General features: G+C 31.4%; 1 protein-coding gene across 1 annotated transcript in view; it reads left to right on the top strand.

Annotated features, from left to right (window-relative positions):
• The window catches only part of LOC149801208 (complement C3-like), a 346,536-nt gene that overhangs the window by 282,520 nt on the left and 38,153 nt on the right, over positions 1–25,863 (top strand). Inside the window, exon 32 of the mRNA XM_089955247.1 lies at positions 21,595–21,697. Coding sequence (XP_089811373.1) covers positions 21,595–21,697 — 103 coding nt within the window. The remainder of the gene's footprint in view (positions 1–21,594; positions 21,698–25,863) is intronic.

Raw genomic sequence — 25,863 nt, 5'->3', positions numbered from 1 at the left:
GCCACTTGTACTAAAAATAAATTAGGTATTAATCCACGGTAAATTCAGGCCACTGTTACTAAAAACAATGTAGATACAGGTCCATGGTAAAATAATGCCACTATTACTAAAAATAATGTAGATACTGATCCAATGTCTAATAAGGCCACTGTTACTAAAAAGTAATGGGGGCCCCGAGTGGCCGAGTGGTCTAAAGCGCTCTCCGTTACAGATCACTGCCATCTCACCTCTGTCTGTGTGGGTTCGAGTCTCGGATTCAGCCTGTGTGGGTATGTGAGAAAGCTTGCCAGTAGCTTCTCGTGGGTCAGTGGTTCTTTCCGGGGTTTTTCCGGGTTCTTCCTCCACCATTAATACTGGCCGCCATGTATAGCCTATCGTGTGCTGAAAAATGGCGTTAAACCCTAAAACAACAACAACTAAAAAGTAATGTAGATACTGATCCATTGTAAATTAAGGCCACTATTACTTAAAATAATGTAGGTATTGATCCAATGTAAAATAAGACCACTATGACAAAAAATAATGTAGGTACTGATCCACTGTAAAATAAGGCCACTATTACTAAAGATAATGGAGACCCTGATATATTGTACAATAAGGATCCAATTACTAAAAATAAGGTACATACTGATCCACTTTAAAATAAGACCTCCATAACTAAATATGATGTAGGTACTGATCCACTGTAAAATAAGACCACTTTTAATACAAATAATGTATATACTAATATTCAGTAAAATAAGGCCACTTTTACTAAAAATAAGATAGGTATTGATCCACGGTAAAATAAAGCCACTATTACTAAAAATAATGTAGATACTGATCCATTGTAAAAAAAAGGCCACTATTACTAATAATAATGTAGACACTGGTCCATTGTAAAATAAGGCCACTATTAATAAAAATAATGTAGATACTGATCCATTGTAAAATAAGGACACTATTTAAAAAAAAAATAACGTAGATACTGATCCACAGTAAAATAACGTGATAATTACTAAAAATAATGTAGGTACTGATGCAGTGTAAAATAAGGCCACCATTACTAAATATAATATAGATACTTATCCACTGTAAAGTAATGCCACATTTACTACAAATAATGTAGATACTGATCCACTGTAAAAAAAGAAAAGCGACTATTTCTAAAAAATAATATAAATAATGATCCAATGCAACATAAGGCCACTATTATTAAAGATAATGTAGATATTGATCCGGTGTAAAATAAGACCACTGCTAATAAAAATAATATAGGTACTGATACAATGTAAAATAAGGCAACATTTACTAAAAATAATGTAGATATTGATCCACTATAAAATAAGGCCACATTTACTAAAAATAATTTGGACATTGATCCACTGTAAAATAATACCACTATTACTTAAAATCATGTTGGTAGTGATCAACTGTAAAATAAGGCCACTATTCCAAAAAATAATGTAGGTACTGATACACAGTAAAATAAGGCCACAATTACTTAGAATAATGTAGACACTGATCCACTATAAAAAAATGGCCACTATTACTATAAAATAATGTAGATATTGATCCACTGTAAAATAAGGCCACTATTACTTAAAATAATGTTGATAATGGTCCACTGTAAAATAAGGCAGCTATGACTAAAAATGATGTAGATACTGATCCATTATAAAATAAGGCCACTATTGCTAAAAATAAAGTAAATACTGATCCACTGTAGAAGAGACCACTATTACAAATTATAATGTACATACGTATCCACTGTAAAGTAATGCCACATTTACTACAAATAATGTAGATACTGATCCACTGTAGAAAAATAAAAGCGACTATTTCTAAAAAATAACGTAGATACTGATCCAAAGTAACAAAAGGCCACTATTACTAAAAATAATGTAGATACTGTAACACTGTAAATTATGGCCAGTTTTAATAAAAAAAATAATAGAGATACTTATCCACTGTAAAAACAAGGCCACTATTACTAAAAATAATGAAGATACTGATCCACTGTCAAATAAGACCACTATTAATAAAAATAATGTAGGTACTGATACACTGTAAAATAAGATCACATTTACTAAAGATAATGTAGATATTGATCCACTATTAAATAAGGCCACATTTACTAAAAATAATGTAGATATTGATCCACTGTAAAATAAGGCCACTATTACTTAAAATAATGTTGGTACTGATCCACTATAAAATAAGGCCACTTCTTAAAAAAATAATGTAGGTACTAATACACTGTAAAATAAGGCCACTATTCCTAAAAATAATATAGATACCGATCCACAGTAAAATAAGGCCACAATTACTTAGAATAATGTAGACACTGATCCACTATAAAAAAATGGCCACTATTACTATAAAATAATGTAGATACTGATCCAATGTAAAATAAGGCCATATTTACTAAAAAATAATGTAGATATTAATCAACTGATCCGCTGTAAAATGAGGCCACTATTACAGAAAATAAATAGATATTGATCCACTGTAAAATATGGCCACTTTTACTAAAAATAAAGTAGGTACTGACCTGTAAAATAAGGCTACTAATGCAAAACATAATGTAGATACTGATATTCTATAAAATAAGGCAAGTATTACTAAAAATAATGTAGAAACTGATCCACTTTTAAATGAGGCTTATATTGCTAAATGTAGATAATGATCCATTGTAAAATAAGGCCACTATTACTAAAATAATGTACATACTGATCCACTTTAAAATAAGGCCACTGTTACTAAAATTAATGTATGCATAGATCTGTTGTAAAATAAAACCACTATTACTAATAATGTAGTTACTGATCCATTGTACAATAAGGCCCCATTACTAAAAATAATGTAGATACTGATCCACTTTAAAATAAGGCCTGTATTTCTAAATATGATGTAGGTACTGATCCACTGTAAAATAAGGCCACTATTACTAAAAATAATGTATGCACAGATCTGTTGTAAAATAAGACCAATATTACTAATAATGATGTAGGTACTGATTAATTGTAAAATAAGGCCACATTAAAATAATGTAGATAACGATCCGTTGTAAAATAAGGCTACTATTGCTAAAAATAATGTAGATACTGATCCACTGTATAATATGACCACTTTTAGTAAAAATAATGTAGATACTGATCCACTGTGAAATAAGGCCAGTATTACTAAAAATAATGTATATACTGATCCACTGTAAAATAACACCACTATTACTAAAAATAATGTACATACTGATAAACTGTAAAATAAGGTCACTATTACTGAAAATAATGTAGATACTGATCCATTGTAAAATAAGGCGACTATTACTAATAATAATATAGATACTGATCAACTGTCAAACAAGGCCACTGTTACTAAAAAATAATGTGGATTCTGAAACAGTGTCAAATAAGGCCTATATTACTGAAAATAATGTAGATACCTATCCACTGTAAAATAAGGCCACTATTACTAAAAATAATGTATGCACAGATCTGTTGTAAAATAAGACCAATATTACTAATAATGATGTAGGTACTGATTAATTGTAAAATAAGGCCACATTAAAATAATGTAGATAATGATCCATTGTAAAATAAGGCTACTATTGCTAAAAATAATGTAGATACTGATCCACTGTACAATAAGGCCCATTTTACTCTAAATAATGTAGATAATTATCCACTTTAAAATAAAGCTTCTATTAGTACATATGATGTAGGTACTGATCCGCTGTAAAATAAGGTCACTATTACTAAAAATGATGTAGATACTGATCCACTGTAAAATAAGGTCACAATTACTAAAAATAATGTAGATACTGATCCAATGTAAAATAAGGCGACATTTACTACAAATAATGTAGATACTGATACACTTTAAAAAAAATGGCCTCTATTGCTAAGAAAAAATGTCGATACTGATCCAGTATATAATAAGGCGATTATTACTATAAAAAAGTTATAGATTCTGATCCACTGAAAACTCAGGCCAGTTTTAATAAAAATTATGTAGATATTGATCCACTGTAAAAACAAGACCACTATTACTTAAAATAATGTAGATGCTGATCCGCTGTAAAATATACCACTTTTACTAACGGTAATGTAGGTACTGATACACTGTAAAATAAGGCTACTTTTTATGAAAAATTATGTATATATTGATCCATTGTAAGATAAGGCCACTATTACTAGTACTAATGTAGATACTGATCCATTGTGAAATAAGGCCACTATTGCCAAAAATAATGTACATACTGATCGACTGTAAAAGAGGCCACTATTCCAAAAATAATGTAGATACTCATCCACTGTAAAGTATGGCCACTTATACTACAAATAAAGAAGGTTCTGATCGTTAAAATAAGGCTACTATTGCTAAAAAAATGTAGATACTTATATTATGTGAAATAAGGCCACTATTACTAAAAATAATGGAGACACTGATCCGTTGTACAATAAGGCTTCTATTACTGAAAATAATGTAGATGCTCATCCACTCTAAATAAAGGCCACTTTTACTACAAATATTGTAGATATTGATCCACTGTAAAAAAAGAAAAGCGACTATTGGTCAAATAATAATATAGATACAGATTCAGTGTAACATAAGGTCACTATTACTGATCCACATAAAAATAAGGATTCTTATACTGAATATGATGTTGGTACTGATCCACTGTAAAATAAGAAAACTATTACTAAATATAATGTAGATACTGATTCACTGTAAAATAAAGCCACTTTTACTACAAATAATGTAGATACTGATCCACGGTAAAAAGAACAAAAGCGACTGTTGTTCAAAAAGTAATGTAGATGCTGATCCAGTGTAATATGAGGCCTCTATTACAAAAAATAATGTAGATACTAATCCACTGTAAAATAAGGACTCTTATACTAAATATGATTTAGGTACTGATACACTGTAAAATAAGGAAACTATTACTAAAAATAATGTAGATACTAATCCACTGTAAAATAAGGACTCTTATACTAAGTATGATTTAGGTACTGATACACTGTAAAATAAGGAAACTATTACTAAAAATAATGTAGATACTAATCCACTGTAAAAAAGACCACTTTTTAAAAAAATAACGTAGCTACTGATCCATTATAAATTAAGGCCAATATTGGTAAAAAATAATGTAGATACTGATTCACAGTAAAGTAAAGCCACAATTACTTAGAATAATGTAGACACTGATCCATTATAAAAAAAATGACCACTATTACTATAAAATAATGTAGATGCTGATCCACTGTAAAATAAGGCCACATTTACTAAAAAATTATGTAGATATTGATCAACTGTAAAAGAAGGCCACTGTTACCTAAAATAATGTTGGTACTGATCGACTGTAAAATAATGTCAATTTAACTAAAAATAATGTTGGTAGTAACCACTGTACAAATAAGGCCCCATTACTAAAAATAATGTAGATACTGATTAATTGTAACATAAGGGCACTATTTCTAAAAATAATGTAGATACTGATCCACTGTGAAATAAGGCCACTTTTAAAAAAAATAATATAGCTACTAATCCATTGTAAAATAAGGCCACTATTACTTATAATAATGTAGATACCGATCCACAGTAAAATAAGGCCACAGTTACTTAGAATAATTACTTAGAATAATATAGGTACTGATGCACGATAAAAACAATGGCCACTATTACTATAAAATGATGTACATGCTGATATTCTGTATAATACGGCGCGTATAACTAAAAATAATGTAGATACTAAACCATTGTTCAATAAGGAGCATATAACTAAAAATAATGTAGATATTGATCCACTTTAAAATGAAACCGCTATTTCTATATATGATGTAGGTATTGACCCAGTGTAAAATAAGGTCACTGTTACTAAAAAGAATGTAGATACTGTTTCACTATATACTAAGGCACTTTTACCAGAAATAACGTACATACAGCTATTCTGTAAAATAAGGCAACTATTGCTAAAAATAAAGTAGGTACTGATCCACTGTAAAATAAGACCACTATTACTAAAAAGAATGTAGATACTGATCCACTTTAAAATAAGGCCGATATTAATAAATATGATGTAGATAAGAATCCATTGTAAAATAATACCACTATTACTTAAAATAATGTCGGTACTGATCAAATGTAAAATAAAGCCACGAGTTAAAAAAATAACGTAGATACTGATCCACTGTAAAATGACGTGTCTATTACTAAAAATAATGTAAGCACTGATCCACTGTAAAATAAGGTCTCTATTACTAAAAGTAATGTACATACTGATCCATTGTAAAATAACGTGACTATTACTAAAAATAATGTCAGTAATCCACTGTAAATAAAGGCCACTATTACAAAATCTTAAAGTAGGTACTGACCTAATGTAAATTAAGGCCCCGTTTACTAAAAATAATATAGATACTGATCGACTGTAAAATAAGGCTAATATTACTAAAATGAATGTACATACAGATACTGTGTAGAATAGGGCCACTATTATAAAAAAATAATGTAGGTACTGATATTCTGTACAATAATGCCACTATTACTAAAAATAGCATAGATCCTGATCCACTGAAAAGTATGGCCACTTTTACTAAAAATAAAGCAGGTTCTCATCTGTCAAATAAGGCTACTATTGCTACAAATAATGTAGATACTGATCCACTGTGAAATAAGGTTACTGTGGCTAAAAATAATGTAGATACTGATATTCTGTAAAATAAGGCCACTACTACTAAAAATAATGTAGACATTGATCCATTGTAAAATAAGGCCACTATTACTAATAATAATGTGGATACTAGTCCATTGTAAAATAAGGCCACTATTACTAAAAATAATGCAGATACTGATCCACTGTCTAATAAGGCCACTGTTACTAAAATATAATGTAGGTACTTATCCATTGTAAAATATGGCCACTATTTAAAAAAAATAACGTAGATACTGATCCAATGTAAAATAATGTGACTATTACTAAAAATAATGTGAGTACTGATCCAATGTCAAATAAGGCCACTATTACAAAAAATAATGTAGGTACTGATCCACTGTAAAAGAAGGTCACTATTACTAAAAATAATGGAGACACTGATCCATTGTACAATAAGGCACCTATTACTAAAAATAATGTAGATACTGATCCACTTTGAAATAAGGCCTCTGTTACTAAATATGATGTAGGTACTGATCCACTGTAAAATAAGGTCACTCTTACTAAATATAATGTTGATTCTGATTCACTGTCAAATAAGGTCACTTTTACTACAAATAATGTATACTCCGATATTCTGTAAATTAAGGCCACTTTTACTAAAAATAAAGTAGGTATTGATCCATCGTAAAATAAGGCCACTATTACTAAATAATGTAGATACTGATCCATTGTAAAATAAGGACACTGTTACTAAAAATAATGGAGCCACTGATCCATTTTACAATAAGGCACCTATTACTAAAATTAATGCAGATACTGATCCACTTTTAAATAAGGACTCGATTCCTAAATATGATGTAGGTACTGATCCACTGTAAAATAACGTCACCATTACTAAATATAATGTAGATACTTATCCACTGTAAAGTAAGGGCACTTTTACTACAAATAATGTAGATATTGATCCACTGTGAAAAAAAGAAAAGCGACTATTGCTAACAGAATAATGTAGATACTGATCCAATGTAACAAAAGGCCCCTATTCCTGAAAATAATGTAGATACTGATCCACTGTACAATAAGGCCCCTATTACTAAAAACAATGTAGATACTAATCCACTTTAAAATAAGGCCTCTTATACTAAATATGATGTTGGTACTGATCCACTGTAAAATAAGGAAACTATTACTAAATATAATGTAGATACTGATTCACTGTAAAATAAGACCACTTTTACTACAAATAATGTAGATACTGACATTCTGTAAAATCAGGCCACTTTTACTAAACAGTAAAATTATTCCACAATTGCTCAGAAGAATGTATCTACTGATACTTTATAAAAAATGGCCACTATTACTACAAAATAATGTATATACTGATATTCTGTAAAATACGGCCATTATTACTAAAAAAATTGTAGATACTGATCCATTGTACAATAAGGCCCATATTCCTAAAAAATAATGTAGATACTGATCCACTATAAAATAACGTCACTATTACTAAAAAATAATGTAGATACTGATCCACTGTAAAATAGGGCCACTATTACAAAAAATAATGTAGGTACTGATATTCTGTACAATAAGGGCACTATTTCTAAAAAAATAATGTAGATACTGATCCACTGTAAAGTATGGCCACTTCTGCTACAAATAAAGTAGGTTATGATGTGTAAAATAAGGCTAATATTGCTAAAAGTAATGTAGAAACTGATCCACTGTAAAATAAGGTTACTATAGCTAAAAATAATGTAGATTCTGATATTCTGTAAAATAAGGCCACTTTTATAAAAAATAAAGTAGCTATTGATCCACAGTTAAATATGGCCTCTATTACTAAATATGATATAGGTACTGATCCACTGTAAAATAAGGTCACTATTACTAAATAAAATGTATATTCTGATTCACTGTAAAATGAGGCCACTTTTACTACAAATATAGTAGGTATTGATCCACGGTAAAATAAGACCACTATTACTAAAAATAATTTAGATACTGATCCATTGTAAAATAACAACACTGTTATTAATAATAATGTAGATACTGATTTATTGTAAAATAAGGCCATTATTACTAATAATAATGTAGATACTGATCAACTGTCTAATAAGGCCACTGTGACTAAAAAATAATGTAGATACTGATCCATTGTAAAATAAGGCCACTATTACTAAAAATAATGTAGATACTGATCCACTGTAAAATAAGGCCACTATTTCTACAATGAATGTAGATACTCATCCACTGTAAAAAAGGGCCACTATTGCAAATAATAATGTAGGTACTGATCTTCTGTATAATAAGGCAACTATTACTAAAAAGTATCATAGATCCTGATCCACTGTAAAATATGGCCACTTTTAATACAAATAAAGTAGGTTTTGATCTGAAAAATAAGGCTACCATTGCTAAAAATAATGTAGATTCTGATCCACTGTAAAATAAGGTTGCTATAGCTAAAAATAATTTCGATACTTATATTCTGTAAAATAAGGCCCCTATTACTAAAAATGATGGAGACACTGATCCATTGTACAATAAGGCTCCTATTGCTAAAAATAATGTAGATACTGATCCAGTTTAAAATAAGGCCTCTTATACTAAATATGATGTAGGTACTGATTCACTGTAAAATAAGGCCACTTTCAGTACAAATGATGTATATACTGATATTCTGTAAAACAAGGCCACTTTTACTGAAAATAAAGTAGGTATTGATCCATGGTAAAATAAGGCCACTATTTCTAAAAATAATGTAGGTACTGATCCATTGTACAGTAAGCCCCCATTACTAAAAATAATGTACATACTGATCCACTTTAAAATAAGGACTCTTATACTAAGTATGACGTTGGTACTGATCCACTGTCAAATAAGGAAACTATTACTAAATATAATGCAGATTCTGATTCACTCTAAAATAAGACCACTTTAACTAAAAATAAAGTAGGTATTGATCCATGGTAAAATAAGGTCACTATTACTAAAAATAATTTAGATACTGATCCACTGTAAAGTAAGGCGACTATTACTAATACTAATGTAGATACTGATCTACTGTCTAATTAATAAGGCTACTGTGATTACAAAATAATGTAGATACTGATCCATTGTAAAATAAGGCCACTATTACTTAAAATAATGTAGGTACTGATCCAATGTAAAATGGGACCACTATTAAAATAAAATAACGTAGATACTGATCCACTGTAAAATAACGTGAGTATTACTAAAAATAATGTAGATACTCATCCACTGTAAAATAAGGCCACTATTACTAAAATGACTGTACATACTGATCTACTGAAAAATAGGTCCACTATTACATAACAATAATGTAGGTACTAATATCCTGTATAATAAGGCCACTATAACTAAAAAATAACGAAGATCCTGATTCACTGCAAAATATGGGGACTTTTACTAAAAATAAAGTAGATTCTGATCACTGTCAAATAAGGCTACTATAGCTAAGAATAATGTAGATACTGATCAACTGTCAAACAAGGCCACTGTTACTAAAAAATAATGTGGATTCTGAAACAGTGTCAAATAAGGCCTATATTACTGAAAATAATGTAGGTACTGATCCACTGTACAATAAGGCCACTATTACTAACGATAATGGATACACTGATCCAATGTACAATAAGGCTTCTATTACTAAATATGATGTAGGTACTGATCCACTGTAAAATAAGGTGACTATTACTAAGTATAATGTAGATACTGATTCACTGTAAAATAAGGCCACTTTTACTACAAATAATGTAGATACTGACATTCTGTAAAATCAGGCCACACTTTTACTAAAAGAGGTAGGTACTGATCGACTCTAAAATAAGGCCACTATTACTAAAAATAATGTATGTACATATCTGTTGTCAAATAAGACCACTATTACTAATAATAATGTAGGAATTGAACCATTGCAAAATAAGGCCACTATTACTAAAAATAATGTAGATAATGATCCATTGTAAAATAAGGCTACTATTGCTAAAAATAATGTAGATACTGATCCACTGTATAATATGACCACTTTTAGTAAAAATAATGTAGATACTGATCCACTGTGAAATAAGGCCAGTATTACTAAAAATAATGTACATACTGATAAACTGTATTTAATAAGGTCACTATTACTGAAAATAATGTAGATACTGATCCATTGTAAAATAAGGCGACTATTACTAATAATAATATAGATACTGATCAACTGTCAAACAAGGCCACTGTTACTAAAAAATAATGTGGATTCTGAAACAGTGTCAAATAAGGCCTATATTACTGAAAATAATGTAGATACTGATCCACTGTAAAATAAGGCCACTATTACTAAAAATAATGTAGATACAGATCCACTGTAAAATAAGGACACTATTACTAAAAATAAAGTAAATACTGATCCACTGTAAAATAAGGCCACTTTTTAAAAAGATAATGTAGCCACTGTTTTATTCTAAAATAAGGCCACAATTGCTAAAAATAATGTATGTACTAATCCACAGTAAAATAAGGCCACAATTGCTTAGAATAATGTAGACACTCATCCACTATAAAAAAAATGGCCACTATTACTATAAAATAAAGCCTCTATTTCTAAATATGATGTAGGTACTGATCCATTGTAAAGTAAGGTCACTATTACTAAATAGAATGTAGATACTGATTTACTGTAAACTAAGGCAACTTTTACCAGAAATAACGTAGATACTGGTATTCTGTAAAATAAGGCTACTATTGCTAAAAATAAAATAGGTACTGATCCACTGTAACATAAGGCCACTGTTACAAAAAACAATGTAGATACTGATCCATTGTACAATAACTCTCCTATTACTAAAAATAAAGTAGATACTGAACCTCTTTAAAATCAGGCCTCTATTACTAAATATCATGTTAGTACTGATCCACTGTAAAATAAGGTCACTATTACTAAATAGAACGTAGATACTGATTTACATTAATCTAAGGCCACTTTTACCAGAAATAACGTAGATACTGCTATTCTGTAAAATAAGGCTACAATTGCTAAAAATAAAGTAGTTACTGATGCACTGTAAAATAGCTCCATTGTTACTAAAAATAATGTAGATACTGATCCACTTTAAAATAAGGCCTATATTGCTAAATATGAAGTAGATAATAATCCATTATAAAATAAGGCCACTATTACTTAAAATAATGTATGTCCTGATCCAATGTAAAATAAGGCCACTATTAAAAAAAATATTGTAGATACTGACCCACTGTAAAATAAGACCACTTTTACGAAAAACAATGTAGATACTTATCTACTGTAAAATAAGGCCACTATTACCATAATGAATTTACATACTGATCCACTGTAAAATAGGGCCACTATGACAAAAAATAATGTAGGTACTGATATTCTGTGCAATAAGGCCACTATTACTAAAAAAATAACATAGATACTGCTGATCCACTGTAAAATAAGGCCACTATTACTCAACATAATGTAGATACTGATCCACTGTAAAATAAGGCTACTATTACTAAAAGTTATGTAGATTCTAATCCACTATAAAATAAGGTCACTATTGCTAAAAATAATGTAGATACTGATCCAATGTAAAATAGGGCCACTATTACTAAAATAATGTAGACACTGATCCACTTTAAAATAAGGCCTATATTGCTAAATATGAAGTAGATAATAATCCATTATAAAATAAGGCCACTATTACTTAAAATAATGTAGGTACTGATCCACTGTAAAATAACGTCACTATTACAAAAAATAATGTAGGTACTGACCCACTGTAAAATAAGACCACTTTTACGAAAAACAATGTAGATACTTATCTACTGTAAAATAAGGCCACTATTACCATAATGAATTTACATACTGATCCACTGTAAAATAGGGCCACTATGACAAAAAATAATGTAGGTACTGATATTCTGTGCAATAAGGCCACTATTACTAAAAAAATAACATAGATACTGCTGATCCACTGTAAAATAAGGCCACTATTACTCAACATAATGTAGATACTGATCCACTGTAAAATAAGGCTACTATTACTAAAAGTTATGTAGATTCTAATCCACTATAAAATAAGGTCACTATTGCTAAAAATAATGTAGATACTGATCCACTGTAAAATAGGGCCACTATTACTAAAATAATGTAAACACTGATCCACTGTAAAATAGGGTCTGTTACCAAAAGTGATGTTGGTACTGATCCAAGGGAAAATAAGGCCACTTTTTAAAAAAATAATGTAGATACTGATCCATTGTAAAATAAGGCCACTATTGCTAACAATAATGTAGATAATGATCCACAGAAAACTAAGGCCCCTTTTTGAGAAAATGATGTAGATACTGTTCCACTGTAAAATAAGGCCACTATTGCTAAAAAATAATGTACGTATTGATCCACCGTAAACTAAGGCCACTATTACTAAAAAATATTGTAGATACTGATCCACTGTAAAATAAGGCCACAATTACTTAAAATAATGTAGACACTGATCCACTATGAAAAATGGCCACTTTTTCTTTTAGATAATATAGGTGCTAATCCACTGTAAAATAAGACCACTATTAGTAAAAATAATGTAGATATTGATCCACTGTAAAATAAGACCACAATTAATAATAATAATGTAGATACTGAACCACTGTAAAATAAGGCCACATATACTAAAAATAATGTAGATACTGATCAACTGTAAAATAAGGCCACCATTATTTAAAAATAATGTTTTTATGATCGACTCTAAAATAAGGCCACTTTTACTAAAAATAACATTGGTACATAACCACTGTACAAATAAGGCCCCATTACTAAAAATAATGTAGGTACTGATCCACTGTAAAATAAAGCCACTTTTACTGCGAATAATGTAGATTCTGATCCACTGTAAAATAAGACAGCTATTACTAAAAATGAAATAGATATTGATCCACTGTAAAATAATGTTACCTTTGCTCAGAATAATGTAAGTACTGATCCACTGTAAAATATGGCCACTATTACAAAAATAATGTAGGTACTAATCCAATGTAAAATAAGGCCACTTTTACTAGAAAATAATGTAGATACTGATCCACTGTAAAATAAGGCCACTATTACTAAAAATAATGAATGCACAGATCTGTTATAAAATAAGACCACTATTACTAATAATTATGTAGGTACTGATCCACTGTAAAATAAGGCCAATATTACTAAAAATAACGTAGATAATGATCCATTGTAAAATAAAGCTACCATTGCTAAAACATAATGTAGATACTGATCCACTGTACAGTAAGTTCCCTTTTACTAAACATAATGTAGATACTGATCCACTTTAAAAGAAGGCTTCCATTACTAAATATGATGTAGGTATTGATCCGCAGTAAAATAAGGTCACTATTACTAAAAATAATGTAGATACTGATTCACTTTAAAATAAGGCCATTATTACTAAACAAGGCCACTATTACTAAAAATAATGCAGATACTGATTCACTTTAAGATAAGGCCACTTTTACTAAAACAAATGTAGGTACTGATCTTTAAGATAAGGCCACTATTGCTAAACATAATGTAGATACTGATCCACTGTAAAATAAGGTTACTATTGCTAAAAATAATGTAGGTACTGATCCATTATAAAATGAGGCCACTATTGCTAATAATAATGTAGGTACTGATCTGTAAAATAACGCCACTATTGCTAAAAATAAAGTAGGTACTGATCCACTGTCAAATAAGGCTACTATTGCTAAAAATAATGTAGATACTGATCCACTGTAAAATAAGGCCACTATTACTAAAAATAAAGTAGATACTGGTCTACTGTAAAATAAGACCACTATTACTAAAAATAAAGTTGATACTGGTCCACTGTAAAATGAGACTACTTTTACTAAAAAATAATGTTGGAACGTAACCACTGTACAATAAGGTCCCTATTACTAAATGTAATGTCGGTACTCATCCACTGTAAAATAATGCCACTTTTACTACAAATAATGTAGATACTGATCCAATGTAAAAAAAGGCCACTGTTGATAAAAAATACTGTAGATACTGATCCACAGTAAAATAAGGCCAGTTTTACTAAAATTAATGTAGATACTGATATTCTATAAAATAAGGACACTATTACTAAAAATAACGTAGATACTGATCCATTGTAAAATATGGCCACTTTTTCTAAAAATAATGTAGATACAGATCCACTGTAAAATAAGGTTACTATTGCTAAAAATAATGTAGATACTGATCGACTGTAAAATAAGGCCACTATTACTAATAATAATGTTGGCACTGATCCATTGTAAAATGAGGCCACTGTTACAAAAATAATGTAGGTACTGATATTCTGTAAAATGAGGCCACTCTTACTAAAGTAATGTAGATACTGATCCACTGTTGAATAAGGCCACTATTATTCATAATAATGTAGGTACTGATCCATTGTAAAATGAGGCCACTATTGCTAAAAATAATGTAGGTACTGATCTGTAAAATAAGGCCACTATTGCTAAAAAAATGTAGATACTGATAATCTGTAAAATAAGGCCACTATTACTAAAAATAATGTAGATACTTATCCACTGAAAAATAAGGCTACTATTGCTAAAATAATGTAGATACTGATCCACTGTAAAATAAGGCCACTATTGCTCAAAATAAAGTAGGTACTGATCCACTGTAAAATAAGGCCACTATTACCAAAAAGGAAAAAGCTTTTATATGACTTTATCTTAAAAAATCAAATTAACAGAATTTGACTAAATTTGAAAGAAAGCATCGTGTTATTAATTTCCTCAAAATTTTTTGAAATTATCCTGATTGAATGTACAGTTTTTCCACCATTCTTCTCAAAAACTGCTTGTCAGAATTCAAACAAATTTAATGAAAAACATGCTGGTGTAAAGGTCTTTCAAATTGGCTCATGTTTTCCTGATCCTATGTCAGATGTGCCACTTTCGCTAAAAAAAAAAGAAATATTTAAATATCTTCATGTTGAAAAACGGTCATGAAAATTTGACCTAATTTGACTGAAAGTATTACAGTATAGATGGCTTTTATTTATTTTTCTAATGATGCTGATATGCCATCAGATATGGCCTCTGTTATCAAATAGGATTACACATTCTTAATTTTGATTTCTGATCCTCTGTTTTATGTCATCTGCCATCAGATATGGCCTCTGTCATGAAATAAGATTACCCATTCTAAACTTTGATTTCGGATCCACTGTTTTATGTCATCTGACATCATATATGGCCTCTGTCATGAAATAGTACTACCCATTCTAATCTTCGATTTCTGATCCACTGTTTTATCTGATCTGCCATCAGATACAGCCTCTGTCATGAAATAAGATTACCCATTCCAAACTTTGATTTCTGATCCACTGTTTTATCTGATCTGCCATCAGATATGGCCTCTGTCATGAAATAGTACTACACATTCTAAACTTTGATTTTTGATCCACTGTTTTATCTGATCTGCCATCAGATATGGCCTCTGTCATGAAATAAGATTACCCATTCTAAACTTTGATTTCTGGTCCACTGTTTTAACTGATCTGCCATCAATATGGCCTCTGTCATGAAATAGTACTACCCATTCTAAACATTGATTTTATATCCATTGTTTTATCTCATCTGCCATTAGATATGGCCTCTGTCATGAAATAAGATTACCCATTCTAAACTTTGATTTCTGATCCACTGTTTTATCTCATCTGCCATCAGATATGGCCTCTGATTTCTGATCCACTGTTTTATGTCATCTGACATCAGATATGGCCTCTGTCATGAAATAGTACTACCCATTCTGAACTTTGATTTCTGATCCACTGTTTTATCTCATCTGCCATCAGATATGGCCTCTGTCATCAAATAAGATTACCCATTCCAAACTTTGATTTCTGATCCACTGTTTTATCTGATCTGCCATCAGATATGGCCTCTGTCATGAAATAGTACTACCCATTCTAAACTTTGATTTCTGATCCACTGTTTTATCTCATCTGCCATCAGATATGGCCTCTGTCATGAAACAGGATTATCCATTCTAAATTTTGATTTCTGATCCACTGTTTTAACTGATCTGCCATCATATATGACCTGTCATGAAATAAGATTACCCATTCTAAACTTTGATTTCTGATCCACTGTTTTATCTGATCTGCCATCAGAAATGACCTCGGTCATGAAATAAGATTACCCATTCTAAACTTTGATTTCTGGGTTTGCATCATTTTGTTAATGATATTTCCAATTTATTTGATTTTCTTATATATTTTACTGATATGTTTACCATGACACATATTGAAAAGTTTCAGTTCCACTAATCGGTGGAGTTATTGCTTATATTTTACAGCTATGATCTTTGGAATGAGATTCATTTGATTTCAAGCAGATTTCATGGCAGCTTTAGCTTGCTGAGCTTTTTGCACAAGTTTAATCCCCAGCATTTAACATCATTTTGTATAGTTATGGCCCGTTAATGTTAAATACATATGGCCACCCCTTTTTTATAAAAAAAAATTCCTGTTTAAAGCCCTGCCAGTGTATTGATTGGGTCATTTTGCAAAGAATCCCTTGCTAATAATGCTTCTAGGCATCACTCATACATTGAAATGTTAAGCCTAACATAATTATATCCACCCATTTTTTTTGCTTCATAACCATAATAAAAGGTATATTGTTGATTAACAGATCGTTTTAAAAATATTAGAATGAGACTTTAATTATTTGTTAATTAAATCAGGAGGTTATTATGGTGATATATAATGATAAATAATATGTTTTTTATTCCAAGTGTACATATCTAGAATTATCCCATTACATCACCGAGAATTATTTATTTAAAATTCAAAATGTTACAAAAATCACAACTTCGTGTGTTTGCCTTGGACAAACTGCAGAACAACACTCCTTTTTGCACTGAGTGAGAAGTATGTGACTGTATCTTTGTTATTGTGTTATTATTATCATATTTAAAAATAATGGCATGTACACGATGATGTTTGATGAGAATTAGATCTAGGAAACTGGATTTATTATGTATCAAACAAAATAATTTGGTTTCCAATAATATTGACTACTGACCTTTTGGTTCCCTGTATCATTAGTGTGCTCTCTATTATGCATAGTCTATTTGTAAACGTGATCCATAAATTTGATGAGAAACAGCTGCTGAAAGCTTGAAACATTGTGTGGAAGCCAAAGTCAAGATTTCTTCTCCAGCAACCTTCACCTTAGATCTTTTGACCTTCAGATCAGTATGAAGCAGCTCCTTTACAAATATAGCAAACTAGGTATGAAGGCTGATGAAAAATTAGTGCTTGGAACTTTATTATAAGGCAATGTTTTATGTGGTTCACTAACAGAATAATGTGGATTTCAGTTATTACAGATTTGTTTTAAAATGCAAATATTCAGGACACATAAAAATTATTGTTACTCTACATATTAGTGTTTCCTGGTATACACACAGCTGCAAACAGTATAGACTCAGATTTGCTATTGCTTAGTGGAAAGGCAGATCAGAGTCTATAATTATTTACTTGAAATCATATCTGGAACAAACAACTTTAGACTGTTTATCTGGAACTATGCTTTGTGCAGTTCGGGTGCATTATACTGTAACAGTAATGATAGAAACATTTGGTATAATAATAAAAGAGTTTTGGCCCTTTTGAATAATGAAACATACGAATTTTCAAACCTGGAGGAGTGATTTTTCTTCCTAACACAAGGTCCACATGGTCATTAGAGGTCATTGAAAGTCATTGAATTTTAGAGATTTTGTTTTGCATGATAATATAATATGGAGGAAAAAATTTCTTTTGAGTAATTTTTTTTAATGTTCTGTAACAATCAGAAGTACAGTTTGATTTTCGATCATGTGTCAACTATTATCATATTCCACTGGAAGTAATCAGATATCATGCATAGTGCCCCTTTCATGTGACGTCATAAATGTATGCACACTCTTTCACTAAGATTAATTAGCATATTGGGACCTGGAAAATTCATTCTCTCATAGTTTGAACCTTACATTAAAGAATTTTCACAAATGTGTGTTTAAAATACAGGCCACCTATAAAACAGAATTGACTGAATCCCAGCATGGTTCATCTTTAGCTTCTGAGTTCATTTGGCAAATACTGGCTGATGATTATGATGATATCAATTTATTTTTAAAACCATGAGGTATATCAGAATATTGAAGCTGGAAAAGTGCTTATGGAGATACGAGATTGTGAGTCTGAAAATGGTCGAGTCAACATGCTGTATGGACAAAAAATAAAACTCAACCCCTCTTTCAATGGCATTTTGAAATTAATTGTAAAGAAGGCATAATAAAAAACTGAATTAAAATATATACAGTTTAAAAGTAAAGTGAAATTTTCATTTCTTTTCACATACAATTTAGCCTTGCAGGATCTTGTGCTACAAAGTGCTTATTAGCTATGCACAGACAATGGGGGAAATAATGGAAATCAAAACAGGCATTTTTATTGCACCATACCCAGTGTTCACATGATAATGTCTTACACGGAATTATTGGTTTTTATGTAAAGCAAAATCCCCAGATCTTGAATATCTGGCCATATTATAATTGTATCACACATTTTAAGGTGGGTAAAGCCATGACAAAATGTCTAAATTTCATTTGATCCTCTTATTCAGCCAAATATGCACTCATAACATACATTTTTTAGAAAGAGTAACATTTTTACCCTACGTGAAGATATTTTTGAGCATTTTAGCTGAAGATGTCAACATGATGGAAGCTGTACCTACAGTTAGTGACATCATTCTGAAGGTTCAAAAATATGTTATGCTGCAAATGTATGTCACCTTTTGACTAAAATCTGCACCATATAACAAATTCATAACATTTGAAAGATTTGTCATTTTAATAGGTCTGATCACCAGCTTAAGGGGTATAAACTTCTGGACTGTTCATTTGGTGATTGTTAGTGCCAAACTTTAGACTTATAAACATGGATTAACCCATTCACATTCTTGAGGAGTGTTGTCAAGTCTTTACTTTTAATTTACTGCTCAATTTTCAGGTATAAGAACACATGCAGTTGAAAAAATAGTAACATGATTTATATTTTTAACTACACCTGGAGTATGTTTTTATTTCAGAGAAAATCAATGCAAGGTGCATTCTAATGTTCAATCAGTGATGATTTACTGCCAAATTATTCTAGATAGCACCAAAAAAAATGGAAATACAGGTTTTCACTGTCCATTTAATTCACTTGAAGAAATGTAGGGATATCATAACATTTATTTAGGTACTGTGCAAGTTGTTTACATTTTTACATATTTGTAAATTTCCTTTTTTTTGACGAGAAAACTGCTGATCTCCATGTTCCTAAAATTTTGACTACATGCTATTTTTAAATTTCAATTTTTAAACAGACCCTGGCATAATATCCTAGGGTTTTGGAGTGAAAAGAAACATGAATATGCAATAATGAGACTCAGTAAATCCAAAATATATTAAAAATGCATACTTCAAAATACCTTGAGTGTAGCTACATATTATCCCTGTAAGAGTTCAGTTAAATGTAATAAATAAGAATCTAAAAATGAAATTAGGTAGTAAAGATATTTATTTGATCATAATACCTTCAACAAGCAGACTTTGGCATTGATGGACTTCAAATCCTAACACAGCATTATGGAACAGATAGTAAATGTGGCAGAGTAGGCAGTAAACTTTAACAGAGCATATGTTAGTGAAAAATCTTGTTTTCAATTAGAAGTATCCATATAACAACACATATGAGCTGTGGAAAGTTGCACATAACAACCATAAAGAACAGTTCTAAAATTTGTTCCAGCTGGCTTAGCTAGATATGTATATGCCCTGTCAGACAGAAGACTGTGAAAGGGGCATCTCAGCACAAAACAATATTCATTCACAGGTAAGGAACAGATTAAGCTCATAAAAATATGACAGATTAATGCATATACAGCTAAACGTGACATCATTTAAAGATTTTGATTTCAATAGGACTCTGACAGGTTGGATCTGGAAGGAGATAGATGGATATTGAAGTGTTAGGTAAATATTGAAATTTGGTCATTTCCTTCACCCACTCCTTTTTGTTCTACTTCCTCTTTATTTTGGTAACAAGTGTGAGCTCCCCTCCCCCCTTAAATAAAATCCTGGAAGCATCTCTGAAGTGAAAGCATTGGAGTTGCAGCTGGAGGAGAAAAGCTAGAAGCTAAAGAGCAGTGGTTAACATATGGGTCCAGTTACAAAGACTTTTAAAAATAAAAATCCCTATCATATTGTATTACATTTATTTATTTCTGTATTGTTTTTGTATTTTTTGTTGTTGTATTGAAGTAGAATACTTTATGCCATGAAAAGTCATTGAAGACTGAAAACTGGTCATTGAAAAGTCATTGAATTTCGGTTCTCCAGATTTGTATGTACTTTGCTTAAAGCCACTATTTTATTGGGGGGGGGGCCAATACATAAAGTTCACAATATTAAAGGGTAATGATTCTGCATCATTATATACTTCAATACAATCCTAATAATTTAACACTATTGCTTTGCATGTCAAGTTTCATCTTTACTTTTCTGACATAATTATTGCCAGTTTCTATTCTATTGCCAGTTTCTATTCGTTTTGGATCTTCATAAAAGTCAGTTATACACAGTGTGCCAGAAGATCCAAAGTCTGTGCTGTGTGTTGAAAATCATTAGTAGAAACAAAGAGGATGGAACCTGTTCTGCCAGCACATAATTTGATGGCAAAAGTCTGTGCTGTGTGTTGAAAATCATTAGTAGAAACAAAGAGGATGGAACCTGTTCTGCCAGCACATAATTTGATGGCAATTCTGGTGCAGACTCTTTGCACTTAGATGTTATTAGTGCAGATTTCATAAGTATACACAATCAAATTTCCGCTTTACAGCTATGTTCCCAAGGCAGAAGAAGAAAAGAATGCTGGAATGTCAATTGTGGACTTTGGCATACAAACAGGATTCAAGCTGGCAAATGATCAGGATCTGATAGATGTGAGTTCACTAATTCTTATTCATCAGCATATTCATTAAGCTGATATTTTGATATTTTCAACAGAATACCACCTATCAGAGGTTAAAGTTTCACCTAAGACATTAATGATCAGGATACAACATGCGCCCAGTTCTGAACAGAATAAACCCAAACGTATTGTAGCATAATGCCTCACCAGATCAGTTTCCATGCTTCAGGATTCCACAATCAAAATGAAGGAGCTTTACTCTGGGGATTCATAAAGGGTGGGCAATATCGGCATCTGCTCAGGGAAACATTTTGTTGAGTTTGCAGTATTTCTTTCCAAGTTGGGGGCACCAAAGGCAACACTCTTCTGATGCACTGTTTCATCCAGGGCAAACTTCTTCTGTCATTCAGTTCACAACTAACACAAAAAAGTCTCCAACCCTTCATCATGTTTGGATACCATTTGGTACGAAAATTGCCTATAACATGTAGATGTACCTTTCCAAGTTTTCATCTTTACTGGTCCAATTTGTATGGATATATTAATATTTTCGGTCAGTCTCAATTCTGTGACAGCGCATCCTTAGATGCAGCATAGTTCAGGAACCATTCAACATATTCTGATGCAATATGGTATATACAATATCTCATAGACCTAGATGCACTTTTTAAGAGTAATGTCTTGTCAATTTCATTTTGAATAGAATTATGTCCTTTGATTATTAGGTTAATATATTCACATAAAATCCAAGAAATGCCTATATTTCTACACTTTATAGCAAAATAGGTAAATAGGTAAAAGATTTTATTAGATTCTTACAAAAAAGTTGAACAAGATAAGTCACTATAGTTTCAGCAGTGGTGGTTTATACCATGTAAGGCTTTGCTAGGGTTTTAATACCATTCACTTAAATGGTGGGGTGTTTACACATTTAAGTCCTTGCTAGGGTTTTTATATCATTCACTTCAATCGGGTGGTGGTTTACAGCAAGTAAGGCTTTGCTAGGGTTTTAATACCATTCACTTAAATGGTGGGGTGTTTACACCATTTAAGTCCTTGCTGCTAGGGTTTTTATATCATTCACTTCAGTCGGGTGGTGGTTTACAGCAAGTAAGGCTTTGCTAGGGTTTTAATACCATTCATATTAAGTGGATGGTGGTTTACAGCAAGTAAGGCTTTGCTAGGGTTTTAATGCCATTCATGATAAGTGGATGGTGGTTTACAGCAAGTAAGGCTTTGCTAGGGTTTTAATACCATTCATATTAAGTGGATGGTGGTTTACAGCAAGTAAGGCTTTGCTAGGGTTTTAATACCATTCATATTAAGTGGATGGTGGTTTACAGCAAGTAAGGCTTTGCTAGGGTTTTAATACCATTCATGATAAGTGGATGGTGGTTTACAGCAAGTAAGGCTTTGCTAGGGTTTTAATACCATTCATATTAAGTGGATGGTGGTTTACAGCAAGTAAGGCTTTGCTAGGGTTTTAATACCATTCATATTAAGTGGATGGTGGTTTACACCATGTAAGGCTTTGTTAGGGTTTTAATACCATTCATAATAAGTGGATGGTGGTTTACACCATATAAGGTTTTGCTAAAGGTTTTTATATCATTCACTTCAATGGGGGTATATAGGAATCGTTGCATCCATCCATACATCCTTCCACCCATCCCACAATCATGAATGCAATAAGCCTTTTGGTTTTTATGGATTACAATGAAATTTGGTAAATATGAAGCTCATCGCCTGAAGATGTGAAGGTAGATAAATCTCTTTGCTACTGTAATTTTAAGCTCACCTGGCCATAAAGCATGATTTGAACCAGCCTTTGAATACAAGCTTGTATCATGAAATTCTGACAGATTTTTATCATGAAAAAGATCAAAATATATTAATGATGTTATCTGGCATCTGACTGACTGACTTTGTTATCATTCTGGAGACAACATTTTTTGCATTGATTTTGATCAAACATTGAATATTTGCTTGCATTGTTAAGATTTCAAACAAGTTGAGTAAGGACCAAGGCTGATGCATATTACTGATTTGATCTTGCCTTTGATTGACTGAGTCTGTTAAAACTCTTGAGGACATATTTCTGTTAGAGGTTTTACCAAACTTGAAATATATGATTATATTATCAAGATATTAGACAAATTGTTCCGTTCAAATCCTAGGTTAGTGGCAACTGCCCTAACCTCATGAGCCAAGATGGGTAATAGGTTCATTTGAGCCGTGGTTATTTCCCTGTATGCTGAGCAAATACTCCACTTGATCCAGGATGAGAGAGACTGAGCTGTTGTATTGTCTTGTCCTGACTTCAGAGGTAGAATAAGGCGTGATCTCTTTTGACTCGCCGGCTCTGTTCAATTAAAGTTCCAATTTAAAGATATGACTGGATCTTGTAAGTGGCCTTCAGTTGATTTGTCCTGGAAAGACAGAGCTTTCAATACAAAGGTCTGGTTACCCATGGAAGGGAGATGGCTCTTGGTGATGAACAAGGAAACTGTCATCTTGTCGGAACTGCAAATAAATGGGATCTGCAGATGGGGCATGTATTTCACTAATTCTGCCAGATGTCTCTAAGGCCATGAGGAAGCAGGTCTTGTAGGATAGGTGGGCCAGAGATGCCCATGCACTTTTGTTCAAGGGGGTCTTGTTCAGCCAGGTTAACACCCAAGGTAGATTCTACTTAAGGCAGAGGGTTAAAGTTTTAGGCCATTTATACTCAAAGTTAGTGAGTAAATCAGATAAGTCCTTGTATTTCTTTGCATCCATGAAGACAAAATGTGTCAGCAATCTTATAGCGGAAGCCTTTGATCATACTAGAGTTAATTTCTTTCTTCAAAGAGCCAGAGGAAGAAATTAGCTATCTGTGAGATCGATGCCTGGAGAGGTAAAATATGATTGGTTCTGCACCACTGGGTGTAGTTATTGAAGGATTAAAAAAAACAAAAACAAATACAATTAAAAAAGATTGTGTAATAGCAGACATTAATTTTCTGTAGTTGGTGGTAAATGTCTCTGCTATTATATGCAATTCTAATGCATATGATCTAGTATCTTTGTCATTACATATTACTGCCTCTTTGCCTATAAAGAATATAAACAATTGCAAGCTTTATTTATTCATTAAAAGTTATTTATCATACACATTTATTGAAGTACACTGAAGGGTCTATTCAGAAGTACATTTTTTTATATTTCACTCCACCCCCACCTCCTGCCATGAAAATGACAGTTGGAATGTATGATCAATTCACTCCAGCGTTTTTCTTTCTTGGCAAGAATTCAAATGCAGTGTTACAGAATATTGTGAGTGTAACTAGTTTCAGTTTTAAAATGATTGCCATCAGACTTATTAAATATATTAGTCATCATATGAAGAAGTACATTTGTCAAGTCACTGTGATTCTTAGATTTTTCTAAACAGAGTTATTTCTTTTTTGTTTGGAGCCATATATATGATGCTAATTGCAGTAGGATAAATATGCTGTTTTAAAGCCATATACCACTCCCACTGTTTTATTATTGAAATCCACCACATTTAAAAAAATGAAAGATTTAAACAAATTTATTAAAACATTGAATTTTTTATGCACTCTCTCCCCATTACAGAGATCAATGGGAAGCAATGCCTAAGACATATGAGACTCATTAATACATCTGATGTCTATCTCAGGAGCTTTCTCTTCAAGGTGAACTGCATCCTCAACCATCAATCAAGGATTAAAAAAAATAATTACACAATACATCCCAGTGGCCTTAAAACTCAATCACAGGATAACTTGTGTTTGATCTTCTATGTAGAATGAGCATGATTGTTTTGTCATTTCGATTTGATATGCTGATATATAAAGTACCTAAGTTCTCAAAATACCAAGTATAACATTTTCCATTACAATCCAATTCATTTTTTAAACTTAGTTTTATTATCATAGAAGGATACATATTAAGTAAAACAATATTCAGTTGTTTTCTTTTCAGTCCCCTTAAGACACGTAAAATTTATTTTGATAAAAAAAAATCTTCTATTCTAGAAGCTAATCACTTGATCAAAATTTGTAAGTATACTAGTCTTATTTCCTGGTTCTGTCATGTTTGGGTGCCCAATGTGGTGTAAGATAGAAATGAACACAACTAGTCCCTGGCTTTCAGTTGATTGCCATAAAGCCTTGTACTTGTAATGGTCATCAT

Source organism: Sinohyriopsis cumingii, chromosome 4, assembly GCF_028554795.1.
Source record: "Sinohyriopsis cumingii isolate HCF-2022 chromosome 4, ASM2855479v2, whole genome shotgun sequence".
NCBI lineage: Eukaryota > Metazoa > Mollusca > Bivalvia > Unionida > Unionidae > Sinohyriopsis > Sinohyriopsis cumingii.
Note: the sequence above shows the minus strand (reverse complement) of the source record. Positions and strands in the feature narration are given on the sequence as shown.